Here is a 15,427-nt window from a genome sequence, read left to right on the forward strand (position 1 = left end):
AATAGTAACTGTAACTTGGGATTGAGACCTTCTGTTACTTGTTCTAGCTGTTGTGAGTCCAAGGTAATGCTGTAGGAATCACCCATTTTCTGCTTTGCTCAGAAACACTTCAGTGTTCCTGTGGGGCAAATCCCCACATAATCAAGGTCTCATACTTGAATGTGGAGAGAAGTTTTGCAGTGGAACTGCTCGTACTCTAGTAGATCTAGGGGAGGTTTAGGGAAGCCTTACATCAGGGGTGTTCATTGCAGACTGCAGAGCCTGGGTACTCACAAGATGTTGCTCAGCACTGCGGGTGGAGATAATTAGCTGAAACAAGTACAAATTCCTGTGCAGCAACCCACACTAGAGGGTTTCATCCCCCTCAATTTCCTTCTGTTTGAGTCACAGTGCCTTCAGATTTAGGATAACAAACATTATCTCTGCCAGAGAGATAACCTGCCAGAAACAGAATGCTAAAATATTGGCCTTTCACTCACAGACAGAAAAGGACATTAGGTAAAAGTCTCACTGTGACTGATATGAGCTGCTGTACTGGTAGATTTATTTTTTTCTCTAGACTATTAACTCTTTTTAAAGAAGTAGTAAATGAGTTTAGTATCAAGGAAATACTGTGGATCTTTGTGCAGTGATTATGGGTAGGTGTTTTTAAAAACCTTTTATCAAAACCAAGATGGAGGCAGATAAAAAATGATTGACAATTCAAAAACAAAACAACAAAAAAAACCCACCAAAAAACCCTAAATAAAATAAATAAAAAATCTCCCCCCCCTAAAAATCCCAAACCACTTCTACGTTGAGACATGCAAATGACTGTCCTAAGTTTTATTGAGTCTGGAATTTGATTGACAACTAAGACAACATCTAGCATGAATAGCTATATTATGTGTAGGACTGGAGGTTAAATGAGGTTTTCATGAGTCTGAGTTCTATTTGCATCCATACAGAAGCTTTGTTAATTAGTAATTTTTTGAACCAGGTAATTATTCTGTGATGAAAACTTCAGTTGCTAGTTGAAATACATTTTTTACCTTTCTGAGACTATTGGGCAAATCCTTGTAAAAAGTTTTTCTAGACACACAGAAGGCAAGGAGTGCTGGCACCAGAGACTTGTTAAAAGCAAATTGTTGCCAACCAGCTTGTCTTCTGTGATAAAGTGACCGGCTTGGTGGATGAAAGGAGAGCAGCAGATGTCCTTTTCCTTGAGTTCAACAAGGCATTCAACACTGACTCCTCTAGCATCGTCATAGTAAAGCTGGGGAAACACAAACTGGATAGGTGGACAGCAAGGTGGGTGGACATCAGGGGTAATGGTCAGCAGGTCCAAGTCCAAATGGTAGCTAGTTATTATTGGTACTCATTTTAAGTCAGCACCAAAGCCCATGCCATTTAACAGCCTGGATGAGAGGATGAGGTGCTAAGAGAGACCTAAGGAGTTAACTGTGGTTCTTTAAGGGAAAAATGTAACTTTATTATATTTCTGAAGTTCATTTAAAAATAGATGTATTATCTTTAAAAATCACAGAGGTACTTGAGCTGAAATTACTATTTATCTTGAGCATATTTGCTATGCTTAGGTGACTTGCTGGTAAGATTTGGAACCTGCGAACACAAGATCAAAATATTAGCAAACTGGAGGGAGAGGTGTTGTAACTTTATTTATAATTTAATCAAATTGTATGTGTGTACATAGAATCTAATAATCATTGGTATGAGGGGTTAGAAAACTGCTATAACTTAAAAGAATTTAAATCTGGTCTGTTACAAAAGTCAAAAGGATCATCGTTAATTAAAAAGATTATTTATTTTTAAAGATTCCCCCTTGAAGTTACATTCTGCCTTTGTCACCTCCATTTTTGAGGAGTGATGTGGTAAACTGATGAAGTAAACTGGAAAGTAATTTCTAGCTATAATCAGTCTTAAGTTCTCTTTCACCATTCTTTGTCAGGAAACCAAAATTTATATTAATCTCTTCCCCTCTTATTGTATGTTTTTCATTTTTTAGTATTTGACTTTTTTCAATTTAAACTGCATTTTCAGGAAGTGTTTTGAAATAACTGGGAAAGAGAGATGTTGCTATACTCTATAGCCTCTTCCCTTCTTCAGACCACCTTCGTGCTTACAAAAAGCATCTCTGTGATGCTTCCTTCTGTCATAAGGATACGTTCATTCTATATTGTTCAGCACCTTTCTCTTCTCCCTAGAGTCGTATAATTTTGTATTGATATTTTAATTGTTCAATGATTTTGATTAAGTGATGAGTGCACAGGCAGTTAACAAAACACAAAATAATGAGGGAGAAAGAAGTCATTCTTTGTGTTTACAATCAGTGTTTCCAAACTTATGTTGAACTTTTAGTGGCACCAGTACATCTGAGTGTATTCTATATGCCTACACATACTATTTAATTGTGTTGTGATGAGGTGGTCTTGTAAATGAGCTTGAACTGATTGTCATTATGCTTTTAATGTTTATTCAGTGACACAGGTCTGGTTTTATGCAATTCAGTGGGAACTAGAAATACCTGTTTTCTTTCAATAAAAAAAAAGGTTTTATGTCATAGATGGAACTTCTTAATTATCATAACTAATTGCATTTATTTCCTTCTCAGAAGTTAGTAGCTAAATGCTGTATTAATGCATATGTAATTAAAGAGTGAATGCTTGCATTTAAGAGTCAGTCACTGTAGAGTCTTATCACTAATGTACAGATAAATCCCTGCAATGAACTAAAATACATTTGATATAGCTAATAGAGAATGTGGTGAACCTTTTGTGAATGTGTGATAAAACAAATCATGCAAACTAAATAATGGTGTCTCTAGAGGCCAATTAGTTTCTTCAACAAATAGAGCAGTTCCTATGCTGATTAATGGGTAGTATCTCTACATCTTTCAGGTACTGCATATGGTGGTTTAAGGATGTAGTTTTCTCTTTTGCATGATAAAGGCCTAAAGCAATGTCACCTGATTTCATGGGCTGCAAGACCCTCTGATACAGCTTGTAATCATAAGACAAAAATTTAAAAATTAGTCTGAAAGAGAGTTGCGGTGCTTCCTGCAAAGTGTATTTCTTCAGTTTTTATGTCCATAAGCAAGTAACACTGCTGGGGTCACTGGTATAAAGCATTCACCCAGGGGTCGATGCCCTTCTGCTATTTTGGCGCTTTGGGACCCCAATAAAGTTATGTATAATTAGACAGGTCACTAATTTATTTTTTTGGGGGGGAGGGGAGTTTAATTCCGACAGTTTGTATTTCACTACAGCAAATTCAAAACCAAATGTGTAATTTGCGTAGAAAATTGGATTACCAAGCTGTGTAGCTATTGATTGATTTGGAAATTTGCATTTTCCTTTCCTCTGGGTAGACAGCTTCAGACCATAAGACAAAAAGTATTACAGAAGTTAAAAGCTGTATTAGAAGTGACCTTATTGAGCCACTTGTTTGAGTAACTGAAAATAAATTAGGAGTATGTTTCTGTGCTTTTATATATAGTAAAATTAGACTAAAGAAACCCACTGAATTAAGCTTGATTTGTTTAGTTTCAGACTTGAAGTTTGCCTAAATGTATGTGTTTTGTTGGTACTAGAAAGTAATATTAACCTAGTACTTTATATTAAGCTCGGTATAAATACATATTTCCCCCATGTTGTCTGCTAATATTTGCTCCACTTAGTGAGTCTGCACATACTGTTAGATAGCGAAAAGCTGTGTGCTTGCCCTTAATAGAGACTTCAAAAAAAGCCGTTTAATAAAATGACAGAGTATGTAAACTTTTCTATTATCCCCTCATGTTTACTTGAAAGAGAAAAGTCTGTAGTCTTAACTGCTGGGGTATGTTCTACAGAGCTACAAAAGATATGTGTGCTCTAAAAATGGATCTCCATATACCTTAGAAAAAGCAGCAATGCATTTTCTCTCTGCTCACAATGAAGACTAGCCATGCAAAATTTGAGACTGCAGGCCCTTGAAGTTGAGTATCTTGGGAACAATGTGAGTTCTTTCTTACTAAATCAAACTCAGAACAGTAGCTGATCCGTACCCATATTTTGGTGGTGATTTTCTCGTCTTGTAAGTGTTACAGAATCTCTTTCCTGAGAAGATATATGTGAAAAGCTGTTGAAAGTCTTCCATTGAGAAACTTGTGTCTCTAACCTCATAGATGAGAAGTCCTGAAATCCTTCAGACTCTTCATAGAGGGGGAAAAAAAATTAAAATAATTTTAAAAAGTGGTTAACAGCAGTTGTCTCATCTTTGGCGAAAATAGGCGAAGATGAAAACAGTCTTTCCAGACTCTAGGAAAGAGATGTTAACAGTCATGTTTCTTTAGGTTTTTCTTCAGTGGCTCAGTGCAACTCGCTGGCATAAGTTCACACGAAAGTGGGTACAGTTCAGGCAGGTTTCCTTTCTCAGTCACAGAACAAACTTCTCTGGAGAGCTTGATTCACAGTAGTTCCCTCCTGAAGAACAGCTTAAATGTTTTGCACGTTGTAGGTGATTGTTCACAGAAATGATTCTTTAATACCTCCAGTACAAGTGTTGCTATTCTTGCAGTGATACTAATATGGGGACGAGGCATAGTCAGTCATACCAGCAACCACCTACACGTGCTCTAGAAATACACTGATGAAATTCAGTAAACTACTGACACATGGGTTTCTGTGTTGCTCATAGATTAGGGTGGATTTTTTAATTGTTTTACTGACATTCCATTGGAAAAGATTATCCAAAAGTAGTTCTCCAAAACACTCTCAGAACACTGGCTTCTGCAAGTCACTGCCCATAGAAAAATACAGCAGATCTTACTTGGAGAGAACACAGCATTGTATCAGCTAGAGAGAAAAATAATTACTATTGTGCCAAACTTCCAATTTTGTTCTTCTCTGTTGAAAACAATGTGGAGAAAGATATCAATCTTTTCTCACAAACCCTGATGTTTTCAGGGATATAGAAAATGCAGAATATTCTTCAGTTTCCTGTTGCCATTGACAGAAAGTCAGCAACATGTTAACTTCTACTCCCCAGCACGTTTTAAGACTTCAGAAGATGCTTAGTTTTATGAAGCTATCCAGGTACCCTGCCTCTCTTGAATTCAGCAGAAGCTTTGTGATCTTATAAAGCAGCAACAGACTTAATACAGTGTTGACAGCTTTTAAAAATCTTATCCTAGAAAACTAGCACTGATCTATGCAAGAGGTTAAATAAAGCCTTTAGATCACACCACCAAAAAAGGGAAACTATTTCCAGTGCAGCGTTGCCCAGTGCATGTGTGTGTTGGAAAAGCTACCTGAACAGAAGCCAAAATAACTTCCTAAGAACTGGCTTTAAATGAGCAAATTATGAACAAAATAACAATTGACTGAAAAATCTTGAAGTAAGGAAGTGTACAATAAAGTTGTTTGGGTTTAATATTGTACTCCTCAGTGTCTGATGAGAGACAATGTTTTTTCAAGTTTTATTTCTGTCTCTGTAAATTCTAGCTCACAGTATTTGCAAATAATCATCTCTTGAATATTAGTGCCAATCGTTATTTTCCTTTTCTAAGTGCAGCCTATTTGTTCCATGCAACAATAGAAAAAAAAAAACAAACCTGTAGCTGTTCCACATCCTATACATCCATTATTTTTAATTACTGATGTGAAAAATTTAACAGCATTGGTATACAGGAGGCCAGGTTGCTCTTTGTTTGATACTTCTCATATTGACTCATGGTATGTGATTCATTGTGTGTAGGTTCTTGGGTCCCTCCCTCAGCTCCATAGTTTGGTACTAGTTGTGTTTTGTTTTAATAAAATTTTAAGGCAATTTCTTATCTCCAGAGTTCCTGCATGCGCAGCTTGTGCTGTTGTTCTGGAGGCCACCTGGGGCAACCTTCAGTTCCACTCTTCATTGTTTGTTTGCTGTTTCTAAGGAAAGTACTGTCTCTAAAATAAGTCTGAGTGGGTCTTTTGTTCCTCTTTTTCCTTATGAAACTAATAGCAAAATAACCCTTCAAATTAATGTTTGCCTTTTATTTTTTAACCTGGCAATATTTTTGAAGTAGATGTGCTTTTCAGATTAACGACAAAAACAGTAGGTTTGTGTTTATTTATACTTGTCTTTCTTTGTCTGTAAGAACAGCAGACTTTGTACAACAGGAGATACACTGTAATACTTGGTTCGGCCTCCTGTGTTGAACTAGTTTTGTACCTTAAACAGCATAATTAATTTTAAAATGTTACACATTGGCTTTAATGCTGTGAAAAAAGGCTCTGTGTGATTACAGTATTGGGGCAGTTCAGGAAACAGGCAGCAACAGCATGCCTGGAGGTTAGTGCTCTATCTGTGTTGGTTTTCTTGCTCTTACAGTGCCTTTGTATATATCTGGACAACAAATTCCCTGTAAGGTAGATGAAGTTTTAAACCTTGTGGAAGATACCAAGGGACTACTGCATTGTGAAAAGCTGAATTTGTACTAGTCCTTTTGCTGAAAAGGTTAAAGGAGATACCAAAATTTCTTTTTGTCCCACACGTGTTTTAGTGTGTACCAATTCATACTGACAATGCGTTAATTTATCTGAAGAGATTTCAGTTTGTACTGTGGTTCGTATTACACAACTCATCAGCAGTTCATTCCAGAAGGAGCATAATCGCTTCTGTTCAGAAGCACTAGAGAAAGGAGTACTGAAAAGAGTGAGCATTTAAAAGGGATAAATGTAGAGGAGGAATGCAGTTCTGTTGAACACTTGAAGAAACTACTACATTGTGTGCCAGAGAAGAAACGGAGAAACTGATAAGTTGACTTGGATGGTAAAGTGAAAGATTTAGAAGATACTGAGCCATGCTGGGACTTTAAATACTGAGATTTAAATAGAGTGTGCTGTCACATGAAATACAGCTGGTGCACCGCATGGAGAAGGGAGATAGACCAGAGCAGCATAAAATAACTGTAGCAATAGTGTTTGGGGTGCATTTGTAAATGAAATATTGTTGCAATAATTATAATATGGAAAAAAAATGGTGAATTCATGCAGATGTGTCCTGCAGTGTCAATCATTTATTCTCTAGGGAAACAGCGTAACTTCTGAAGCCAGTTAATCTATATTAATTTGAGTGCTGTGAAGAAGCTGTGTGCACTTGTGAACAATTTAACTGATTTAGTAGAACAGCTTTCTGAAATGCTGTATGAGCATGAAGCTTAAACAGTACTGCATAGCTAAGTTATGTCCACTGCTTCCTTATGTTCCCCAAGTAGTACATTGCCATATGGTACTTGTTTATAATTTGCTAATAATACAGTTTGTGTGAGAAAAAGGTAACTTGGCCCATTAACCAAAACAGAACTACATGGTAAACCAGCACATAACACATCGGCTCTAGAAGATTATAAAATAAAATAATTGTATTTTATACCAGGTGTAAATATATATATGTGGGCATTCTAATAGTTTCTTTTGATATTGCAGGTAACAGTATACTCCATTCAGCAGCAGACAGTGTGACAAGTGCAGTACAGAAGGCAAGTCAGGCTTTGAATGAGCGTGGTGAAAGGCTAGGTCGAGCAGAAGAAAAAACGGAGGAGTTGAAAAACAGCGCTCAGCAGTTTGCAGAAACTGCACACAAGGTAAGGCTTTGGTGGGTTCAGGCTCTCAGTAGGTTAAAGTCACACATTCCTTTGTTTTGAGAGGAGGAAGCTCTAGAAAGAATTGCAGTCAGTCACCATTTACAAACAGCTTGCTGTTTTCCTTGATACTGTTCCTCACCTGACAGATTTCCGATTTATAACATCTGCGCATAGGTGTGAGGTTTGCTGCATTTCCATTTGAATTAAAACTACCTTCCTGAAGCATACTTCAAATCTGTCTTCCCACTGTTTGATACTGTTCCTTATACTTTGTGCAGCAGTATGGTGAAATTGTTGTTAGTCCCCTTTGATAAGCCGTCATAGGTCTGTGACTGTTTCTGAAGACATGTCTTTTTGTCTGGAAATGTCATTTATGGGGATCTTGAGGAACTGTTCCATTTCAGGAATGTGTGGACATTTCCTGGAAGGTATTGATCATACTATGCCTGTTACTTCTGCATGTGTGTAGTGGTGCTGATTGTCACTGCTGTGACAGACATTCTAGGCATCCACAGCATTCAGTTTGAAGGCTAACACATCCACAGCAGAAATATTCTTTAAAAAAAAAAAAAAAAAGTAGACATTTTCTAAAATGGTTGCTCATGTTCTGCATGCGAGTTTGATAGTTTTGCTGCTTAGCACACTTATTAGTCTTTATCATGCTTATGCCAAAAAAATTCCTGGCTAATGTATTAACACTAGAAATCCTAGATTTATACTTTGTGGTTTTATACAAACCTCTGTCTTTAGTCTTTAAAATCTCACAGAACAACTTTAATATTTACTGGGATAATCCTTTACTTTGTAGTTCATTTAGATTAGCATGGTTCAGCTTAGTGGCCTGAGTATGGTACGAGCCTGCTCTTGGGTTCTTCGACGTAATACACCATCCACACCACCCCTAGTGATAACTGTGCCAACTTAGATAACCAACCATAAACAGCAGCTACCACTGCTGCTAGGATAGGGGGCAAAAGGTTTGCTGCTTTAGAGTAAACCATAGAGTGCTGCTTGGTAGGGAGTTAAAAAATGAAAAATGCCTCTGATAATTGGGCTGCTATGAATGAATCTCGATTAAGATTTGAATAGGTTTCGTTAGTGTGTCTTGCCCTTTCATCTTCCACATGTGTAGAACAGAAGTTCCACAGATGACGTCATGCTGTGAACAGAAACTAATCTTTTCAACAGATTCTATTTGGAAAGTCTTATTTTAAAATTCTCAGGATTAGAAGATGCAGTATTATAAGAAAAATGCCATCTTTGATAGACTGTGCTGTACCATATTTAGAACAAAAGCTTTACAAAGTCCTGATATAATAATCCAAAACAAAAACTCTAGGGTAACGTAGCAGAAATGGTGGATAAAAGCGTCCACAACAGAAGGATTTATTTTTTTTATCAAATAAAAGGTGTGGGAAAATTCTCAATCGGGATTTTGTACATAGTCATTTCAGTTTACGTGTCTCTGTGGCAGTAAGAACAGTTTCTGCAGGAAGTGTCTTAAGTGGTGCAGAATAGGAAAGGATGATTTCCATTTGGGCTGTGTGCTGGGCTGAGATTTATGAAATCTTTCTGCCACTCCAGTTCTACAGATTACCAGTCTTCCTCAGGTGAGTGTGAGGCCATGTGCTATTGAAGCTATCCCTATTACCAACTGCCTTTCAGTGGATGATAGTTAAGGATTTGTAATAAATACTTGGGGTATGTCTTTTTAACAAGAAAATCACATCTTTGTATTGGAAGAAAACAAACTGTAGTTTAGTTCTTAGAGGACTGCAGATTAGTACTTGTCATCTTAATGATCATAAAGATAACAGTAAAATGCGGTCTACAACACTTGTTTTCTTGCAATTTTATTTGGATTGGTGTCCCACATCTTGAATTGTGTCTTAAAGGTGCAGTAGTCGTGCTGTTTCTCAACAGTTATCTCCCAAAAACGCATAGGGCAGCCGCCCAGGAATGTATTAGGTTACAGAGACTGTTATTTTGTGGTGGCATGCTTTGCTTTGAAAGAGCATCTTGTTGGGGTTTTGTGGAGCGTTTAGGAAGTACAATGTTGTTCATTGTTAAATGTTCCTCTGGGTAGGTCTTTGAGGGGCACCTGCTACTCAGACCTTAGGTGTTTGTACACAAAAGAAAGCATATTAATCCCCTGAAACCAGTAAAGCAAGGTCTAGCTGAGTGTTGCTTACATGGCAAAATTGTTACTTTCTAGCAAAACAGTAACAGCGAAGAGCTTTTAAAGAGGGGGGTTGGCAGAACTGCTACCTTGGGTTTCTGGAGGGCAGGCTATGTCCTGTTTAGCAGCCTGGTTGATAACATCCCTCGGTAGGCAGTCCTGAAGGGCCAGGGGCTCCAGGAAGGCTGGGCATTCCTCAGGAAGGAAATTCTAAAGGTGCAGGAGCAGACTGTCCCCGTGTGCCAGAAGACGAGTTGGTGGGGAAGAAGGCTGGGCTGGCTGAACAGAGCTTCAGCTGGGACTCGGGGGAATAAAGGAGAGTTTATGGCTTTTGGAAGAATGGGAAGGCAACTCAGGAGGACTACAAGGATGGCATGAGGTTATGCAAGGAGAGAGTTGGAAGGGCCAACACCCAACTAGAACTTCATCTGGCTACTGCCATAAGAGACAATGAAAGATGTTTCTATAAATACATTGTAACAAAGGAGGGCTGAGGAGAATCTCCATCCTTTATTGGATGCCGGGGGAAAGATACTGATGAAGGCTGAGGAAAAGGCTCAGGTACTTAATGCTTCTTTGCCTCAGTCTTTAATAGTAAGACAGTAAAAAGTAAGACCAGTTATTCCTGGGGTACTCAGCCCCTTGAGCTGAAAGACAGCGGCAGGGAGCAGAATGAAGACCCCATAACACAATGGGAAATGGTCAGTGACGTGCTGCACCACTAAGACACACGCAGGACTATGGAGCCAGGAGGGATCCACCCAGGGGTACTGAGGGAGCTGGCAAAGTCCTCACTGAGCTGTCTGCAATCATGTATCAGCAGTCCTGGCTCAGCAGGGAGGTCCTGACTGACTGGAGGTCAGCAAATGTGACAGCAGATGACAAGGAGGGCGGGGAGGATCCGGGGAGCTTCAGGCCTGTCAGCCTGACCTTGGTGCCGGGGAAGGTTATAGACCAGATCATCCCGAGTGCCATCACGGGGCACATGCAGGACAACCCAGGGATCAGGCCCAGACAGCATGGGTTTATGAAAGGCAGGTCTTGCTCCTAACCTGGTCTCCTTCTATGACAAGGTGACCTCCCTAGGGGATGAGAGAAAGGCTGTGGTTATTGTCTACATGGACGTTAGTAAAACTTTTCACATCATCTCCCACAGCATCCTCCTGGAAACATTGGCTGCTCGTGGCTTGGACAGGTGTACTGTCTGCTGGGTGAAAAGCTGGCTGGATGGCTGAGCCCAAAGAGAGGTAGTGAATGGAGTTACACCCAGCTGGTGGCCAGTCACAAGTGGTGTTCCCCAGGGCTCAGTATTGGGGCCAGTTCTGTTTAATACATTTACCAGTGATCTGTACGAGGGGATCGAGTGCACCCTCAGTAAGTTTGGAGATGACACCAAGTTGGGCAGGAGTGTTGATCTGCTTGAGGGCAGGAAGGCTCTGCAGAGGGATCTGGGCAGGCCACATTGATGGGCCAAGGCCAATTGTGTGAGTCTTGGGAAGGCTAAGCACTGGGTCCTGCACTTGGGTCACAACAGCCCCACACAACGCTGCAGGCTTGGGGAGCAGTGGCTGGAAAGCTTCCCCAGCGTTTTTTTTTCTGAAAAACAAATCTTGTTTGAGGGGAGGAAGTGTCGGTTGGAGTTCTTTCACGCTGAAATGGCTTTGCAGTATATCTCTACAAATAATAATTTTCTTAAAAAGGTGTATGACCAGGTCCTTGTGTATCAAAGGCTTAGGTCAATTAAATTTGAGTCATTTATTGGTTAGCATTTCACTGCCAGAAAATGAGGAAATGTTAAGTTCCCCTACAAGTTGTGGTTTCTAGGTAACTGCCTAGAGCGTTCGCTTATCTCTGCTTTTTTAGTGTGCGATTATCTACAGATACCAGTTTCTTATTAGACACAGCCTAAACCCAGGTTGTCCTCTTGGTTTGCCAAAGTCAGTTTGTCTGCTCTTTTTATGCAGGATTTAACTCACTTTAGCTCTTTCTTCTCCCTCTCATTCCCACTTTTAAGTCCACTTTGGGATTATTTGAAATTGAAATTATCGGTAATCACAGAGGTAGAAAGGCTATCAGTCCTTAATTTTTCATCATTATGTAGTGGCAGAGCTGCTGAACAGGTGTTTTAAATTACTTGTCTAGAATTTCTGATTGTATTTAACAATCAAAATCACTAGGCTGAAATTACTGGTTTTAAGCATGTCTTTGTTTCTAGCATCTTGCTCTAGTCCTCCTCACAGATAGCAAAATAATGGAACAGTGGGAAAGAGAGCTGTGAAAGCAGATAAATCCTGCTGCCTCAGCATAGCAAAGGGAGACTTTGCCTATCCGTCACAGCAAAGGAGCAACTACATATCTCTGTGCAGAGAAGTTACGGATTTCAGGCATCTTTTAGAGAATGGTCTACTAACTCTTCTGATCCAGACTATAACCACATAAAGCTTCATATAGGTATCATTACATGTGATGACTTTTTAATTCATTTTTTTTTCTTTTTCAGCTTGCCATGAAGCACAAATGCTGAGATACTGTTCAAAGTTGAAATCTTCCCAAGAGAAACTGAAAAGGCTACATTCAGCAACTTTTACAGGAGATCCAGACTTCTGTGTGCTTTTTCCTTCAAGTTCAGTGGAGATGCATTATTTCAGTTTCTGTGCAGGAAAAAGTGTTGCATTTCTACCTTTTTGACTTACTTTTGTTCCTCTTTTGTAATACTGCTACACAGTCCTGCAGTACTTTCTACCTGTACTTCAGTTGTTACAGGAGTGAAAGCAAGCAGGGGAACTGGACCAAATGACAAGCTGATCCGGATTAAAATAGTAGTATTCTTCCCCAGTTGTACAGAAAAATATTTAACTGGTTGTGGACGTATGTGTGGAAATAACATCCAAAGAAAGGGTACACTTTTCTTCATTTTATGTAGCATCAGTGGAATGTGAATGTTGGAATTAAACACCTGGGGTTGTATCTATAGGGGAGAATAGACTGATTTGTCCTGGGAAACAGAAAAACTTGTTTCTTCTACCCAGTGTAGGAAGTTTTCATATGCCATCACCAGCATTCAGAAGCACATATCTGAATTGCATTCATATTTGCATTTTGCATATTCTGTTTTCCCCTCTGGACTGATTATTTGAGTAGTATAATGAAACCTACAGAATGTATGCTTGAGGTTTCAAAATTGAGGAAAAAAGTAATGTTTACATCTACAAACCCATAGCTATGCCTCAAATACAATCTAGACTTTGGCAATCTGGTATGAAATAACATTTCATTTTCTTTTTAACCTGTGATTGTGTGGTGAAAGGCCTATATGAATGAGAATGCAGAGGCCTGGGAAAATGAGAATGCACTGTTTTCCAAGGCATTTGGTTTTCATAAATTCTACAGTAAGAATTTTTGGGAACACTTCAAATATTTGCCTGATTGGAATGACTTTTGTGTTAGCTAGTTGTCTGATTTTTAGTATAGTGGCTTTCAAAAAGCATGTCTTGGTACATTAGAATTTTAAGTTCTAGTTTGGGTCTCAGTTTTCAATATATATTTTCACTGGAAGGGTGACTCCCTACTTCATTCTGTATTCACTATATGCAATATATGCATTGTATTCTTTTGCTAAAGTAGGTTACCCTTTTCCTTCACAACTGTTTTCTTAACATTTTTGAAGATGTTCTGGTATGCTTCTAGAATGAAGAAAAAAAGAAACAAAAAAGATGCTGCACTGTTTTTTTTAATGGTAAGCTAGAAACAGAAATCCTAGCAGAAGTTTCAACCTTCATCCTCTGATGATGCCTGCTCTTCATTTTTGTCCTCATCTTAACAGACGGCCAGGAAGCTGGCATTATATGAATGTACTGTAGTTTTCATTTTCAATGTAGAATAAGATTTTTGCATTATTAAAGACACTTTAAAATTCTCAGAGCACTGCTTGTAGGAGAGATAAAATCTTCTGTAGTAATTGAGAATATTTTTGTTACTGCAAGCTGGAGTAACTGAAAATCTCTTGAAAATACCCATTTTGTACAAAGATGCTTGGCTTTAGGAAAACATTCTCACAGAACTAAAGACACCGACTAGTTAACTGATTGCATTCAAACTTTAAATCTTTTTTCCTGTCATTTGAACTGTTTTGTATGAAGCTTTTTATTTAATTTCACACTGGGAATTGCAAGAAGGGGTAAATATGTCATCTGTGTAGTACCCTACTATCATTTAGATTTATTTAGCATCAACTTGTAACAGTGACTACACCCAGCACCATCAATTGAAAAGGAATTTGGCCACATGTGTTATAAATCAGAACAGGCTCATTAACAACATGAGTTCTCAGCACTCTTGCACTACAGACAATTAATGCTTGCCCTGGAAATGTCAGTAGCTTTCTGAGTGCTATCATTATAACTATGGGTATTTCTGAAAATTAACCACAAAAACAGCCCCTCGTTAGAAATTAAACTTCTGCTAGAGAAAAAACGCTACGTTATCATTTTAAAATCAGCTGCATTAGAAGTCGGTCAGGGAGTACAATTTTGAGCACTTAGCTCTTTTCTGTCATCATCTTTTCCACCCTCAGTTTTTTAACTATATATTCTGCTGCTAACCTCACAAGCCTTTCTCTTGAGAGAAAGAAGGCATAGGTTTTGAACTGCTGCCATCTAGTTGGTCTTCTAAGCTTGTCAGTAATGTAGAATAAATGTGTAAGACCCAGATCAGATAAACCTGAAAAGAATTAGTTGTCTAAATTCACATAAAAAGGCATAGGTTTTCAAGTGTTTACAGGAATATCAGCTGGGCAGGACAAGGTCACAGTTGCACTGCTAAGTTCCAGACCTTTTGTGAGCTGAACTGTTATAAAACATTACTTCAGTCCCACTGACAGGTTTTCGGCATATTTTTTTTATATAACCTCCAGTTAATTGTTTTGTCTTATGTATCATAACTCAGGACTTTTATCCAACCATCAAAAGCCATTTACTATGGGAATCCTAAGTAGCCTAGTGTTATTAAATGAAGGAAAAGCGATTTGTCTGTGTGTTTACTTTGTTCTTGCTGTGCATTAAACTACAAGATTTGGTAGTTTTTAGGAAAAAAAAACCAACCCAGAGGTGTATAAATGTCTATCCAAAGGTAAATCTTACAGCATTGCAATTTCCTTCTGGAACTTCGCTTGTAGCGTATACAACCTAGTGGTATTAGATAGTTATGTACATAACATACACTATAATTCAGGTTAATGTTTCCTATGAAAGAATGTATTTGTAAATTGTAACAACATCAATAGTTTCTTTATCTTTTTAAAGTTCTGCAAAGAATAACAATGTATTGTTAGACTTGACTACTGTACTGCAAACTGTCTTAAAAGGCTACTTTTGTGTCTAGCAAAAGTTGTGCATTATGTGAAATATTAACAAAAATGTGCTCTCTAAAAAGTGATCTAAAAGGTAGATAGGTTTTGCTATGATACATCAGAATTGTAGTACTTGCTGGTATCTCTTGTAATCAATTCCTTGGAAGTTCTCAAAGATGTAGAAATTGTTTCATGCCATGCTGGGGAAAAAAAAAGTGGGACCTGCTCTATTGAGTCATTACTGGAAACCCTGATTTTGTCATTAAATACTTTAACTGTGATGAAAAGAAAACTGTCT

At 38.3% G+C, this 15,427-nt stretch overlaps 1 protein-coding gene across 3 annotated transcripts in view; it reads left to right on the forward strand.

Annotated features, from left to right (window-relative positions):
• The window catches only part of STXBP6 (syntaxin binding protein 6), a 134,010-nt gene extending 118,589 nt beyond the window's left edge, over nt 1–15,421 (forward strand). For all 3 annotated transcript variants that reach the window (XM_080394765.1, XM_080394766.1, XM_080394767.1), the window contains 2 exons: nt 7,446–7,603; nt 12,283–15,421. In XM_080394765.1, the coding sequence (XP_080250891.1) occupies nt 7,446–7,603; nt 12,283–12,306 (182 nt within the window). In that variant the 3' untranslated portion in view covers nt 12,307–15,421. The remainder of the gene's footprint in view (nt 1–7,445; nt 7,604–12,282) is intronic.
• Nucleotides 15,422–15,427: the final 6 nt, after the last annotated feature.

The sequence above is a fragment of the Falco punctatus genome (assembly GCF_963210335.1).
Source record: "Falco punctatus genome assembly, chromosome: 7".
Lineage (NCBI taxonomy): Eukaryota > Metazoa > Chordata > Aves > Falconiformes > Falconidae > Falco > Falco punctatus.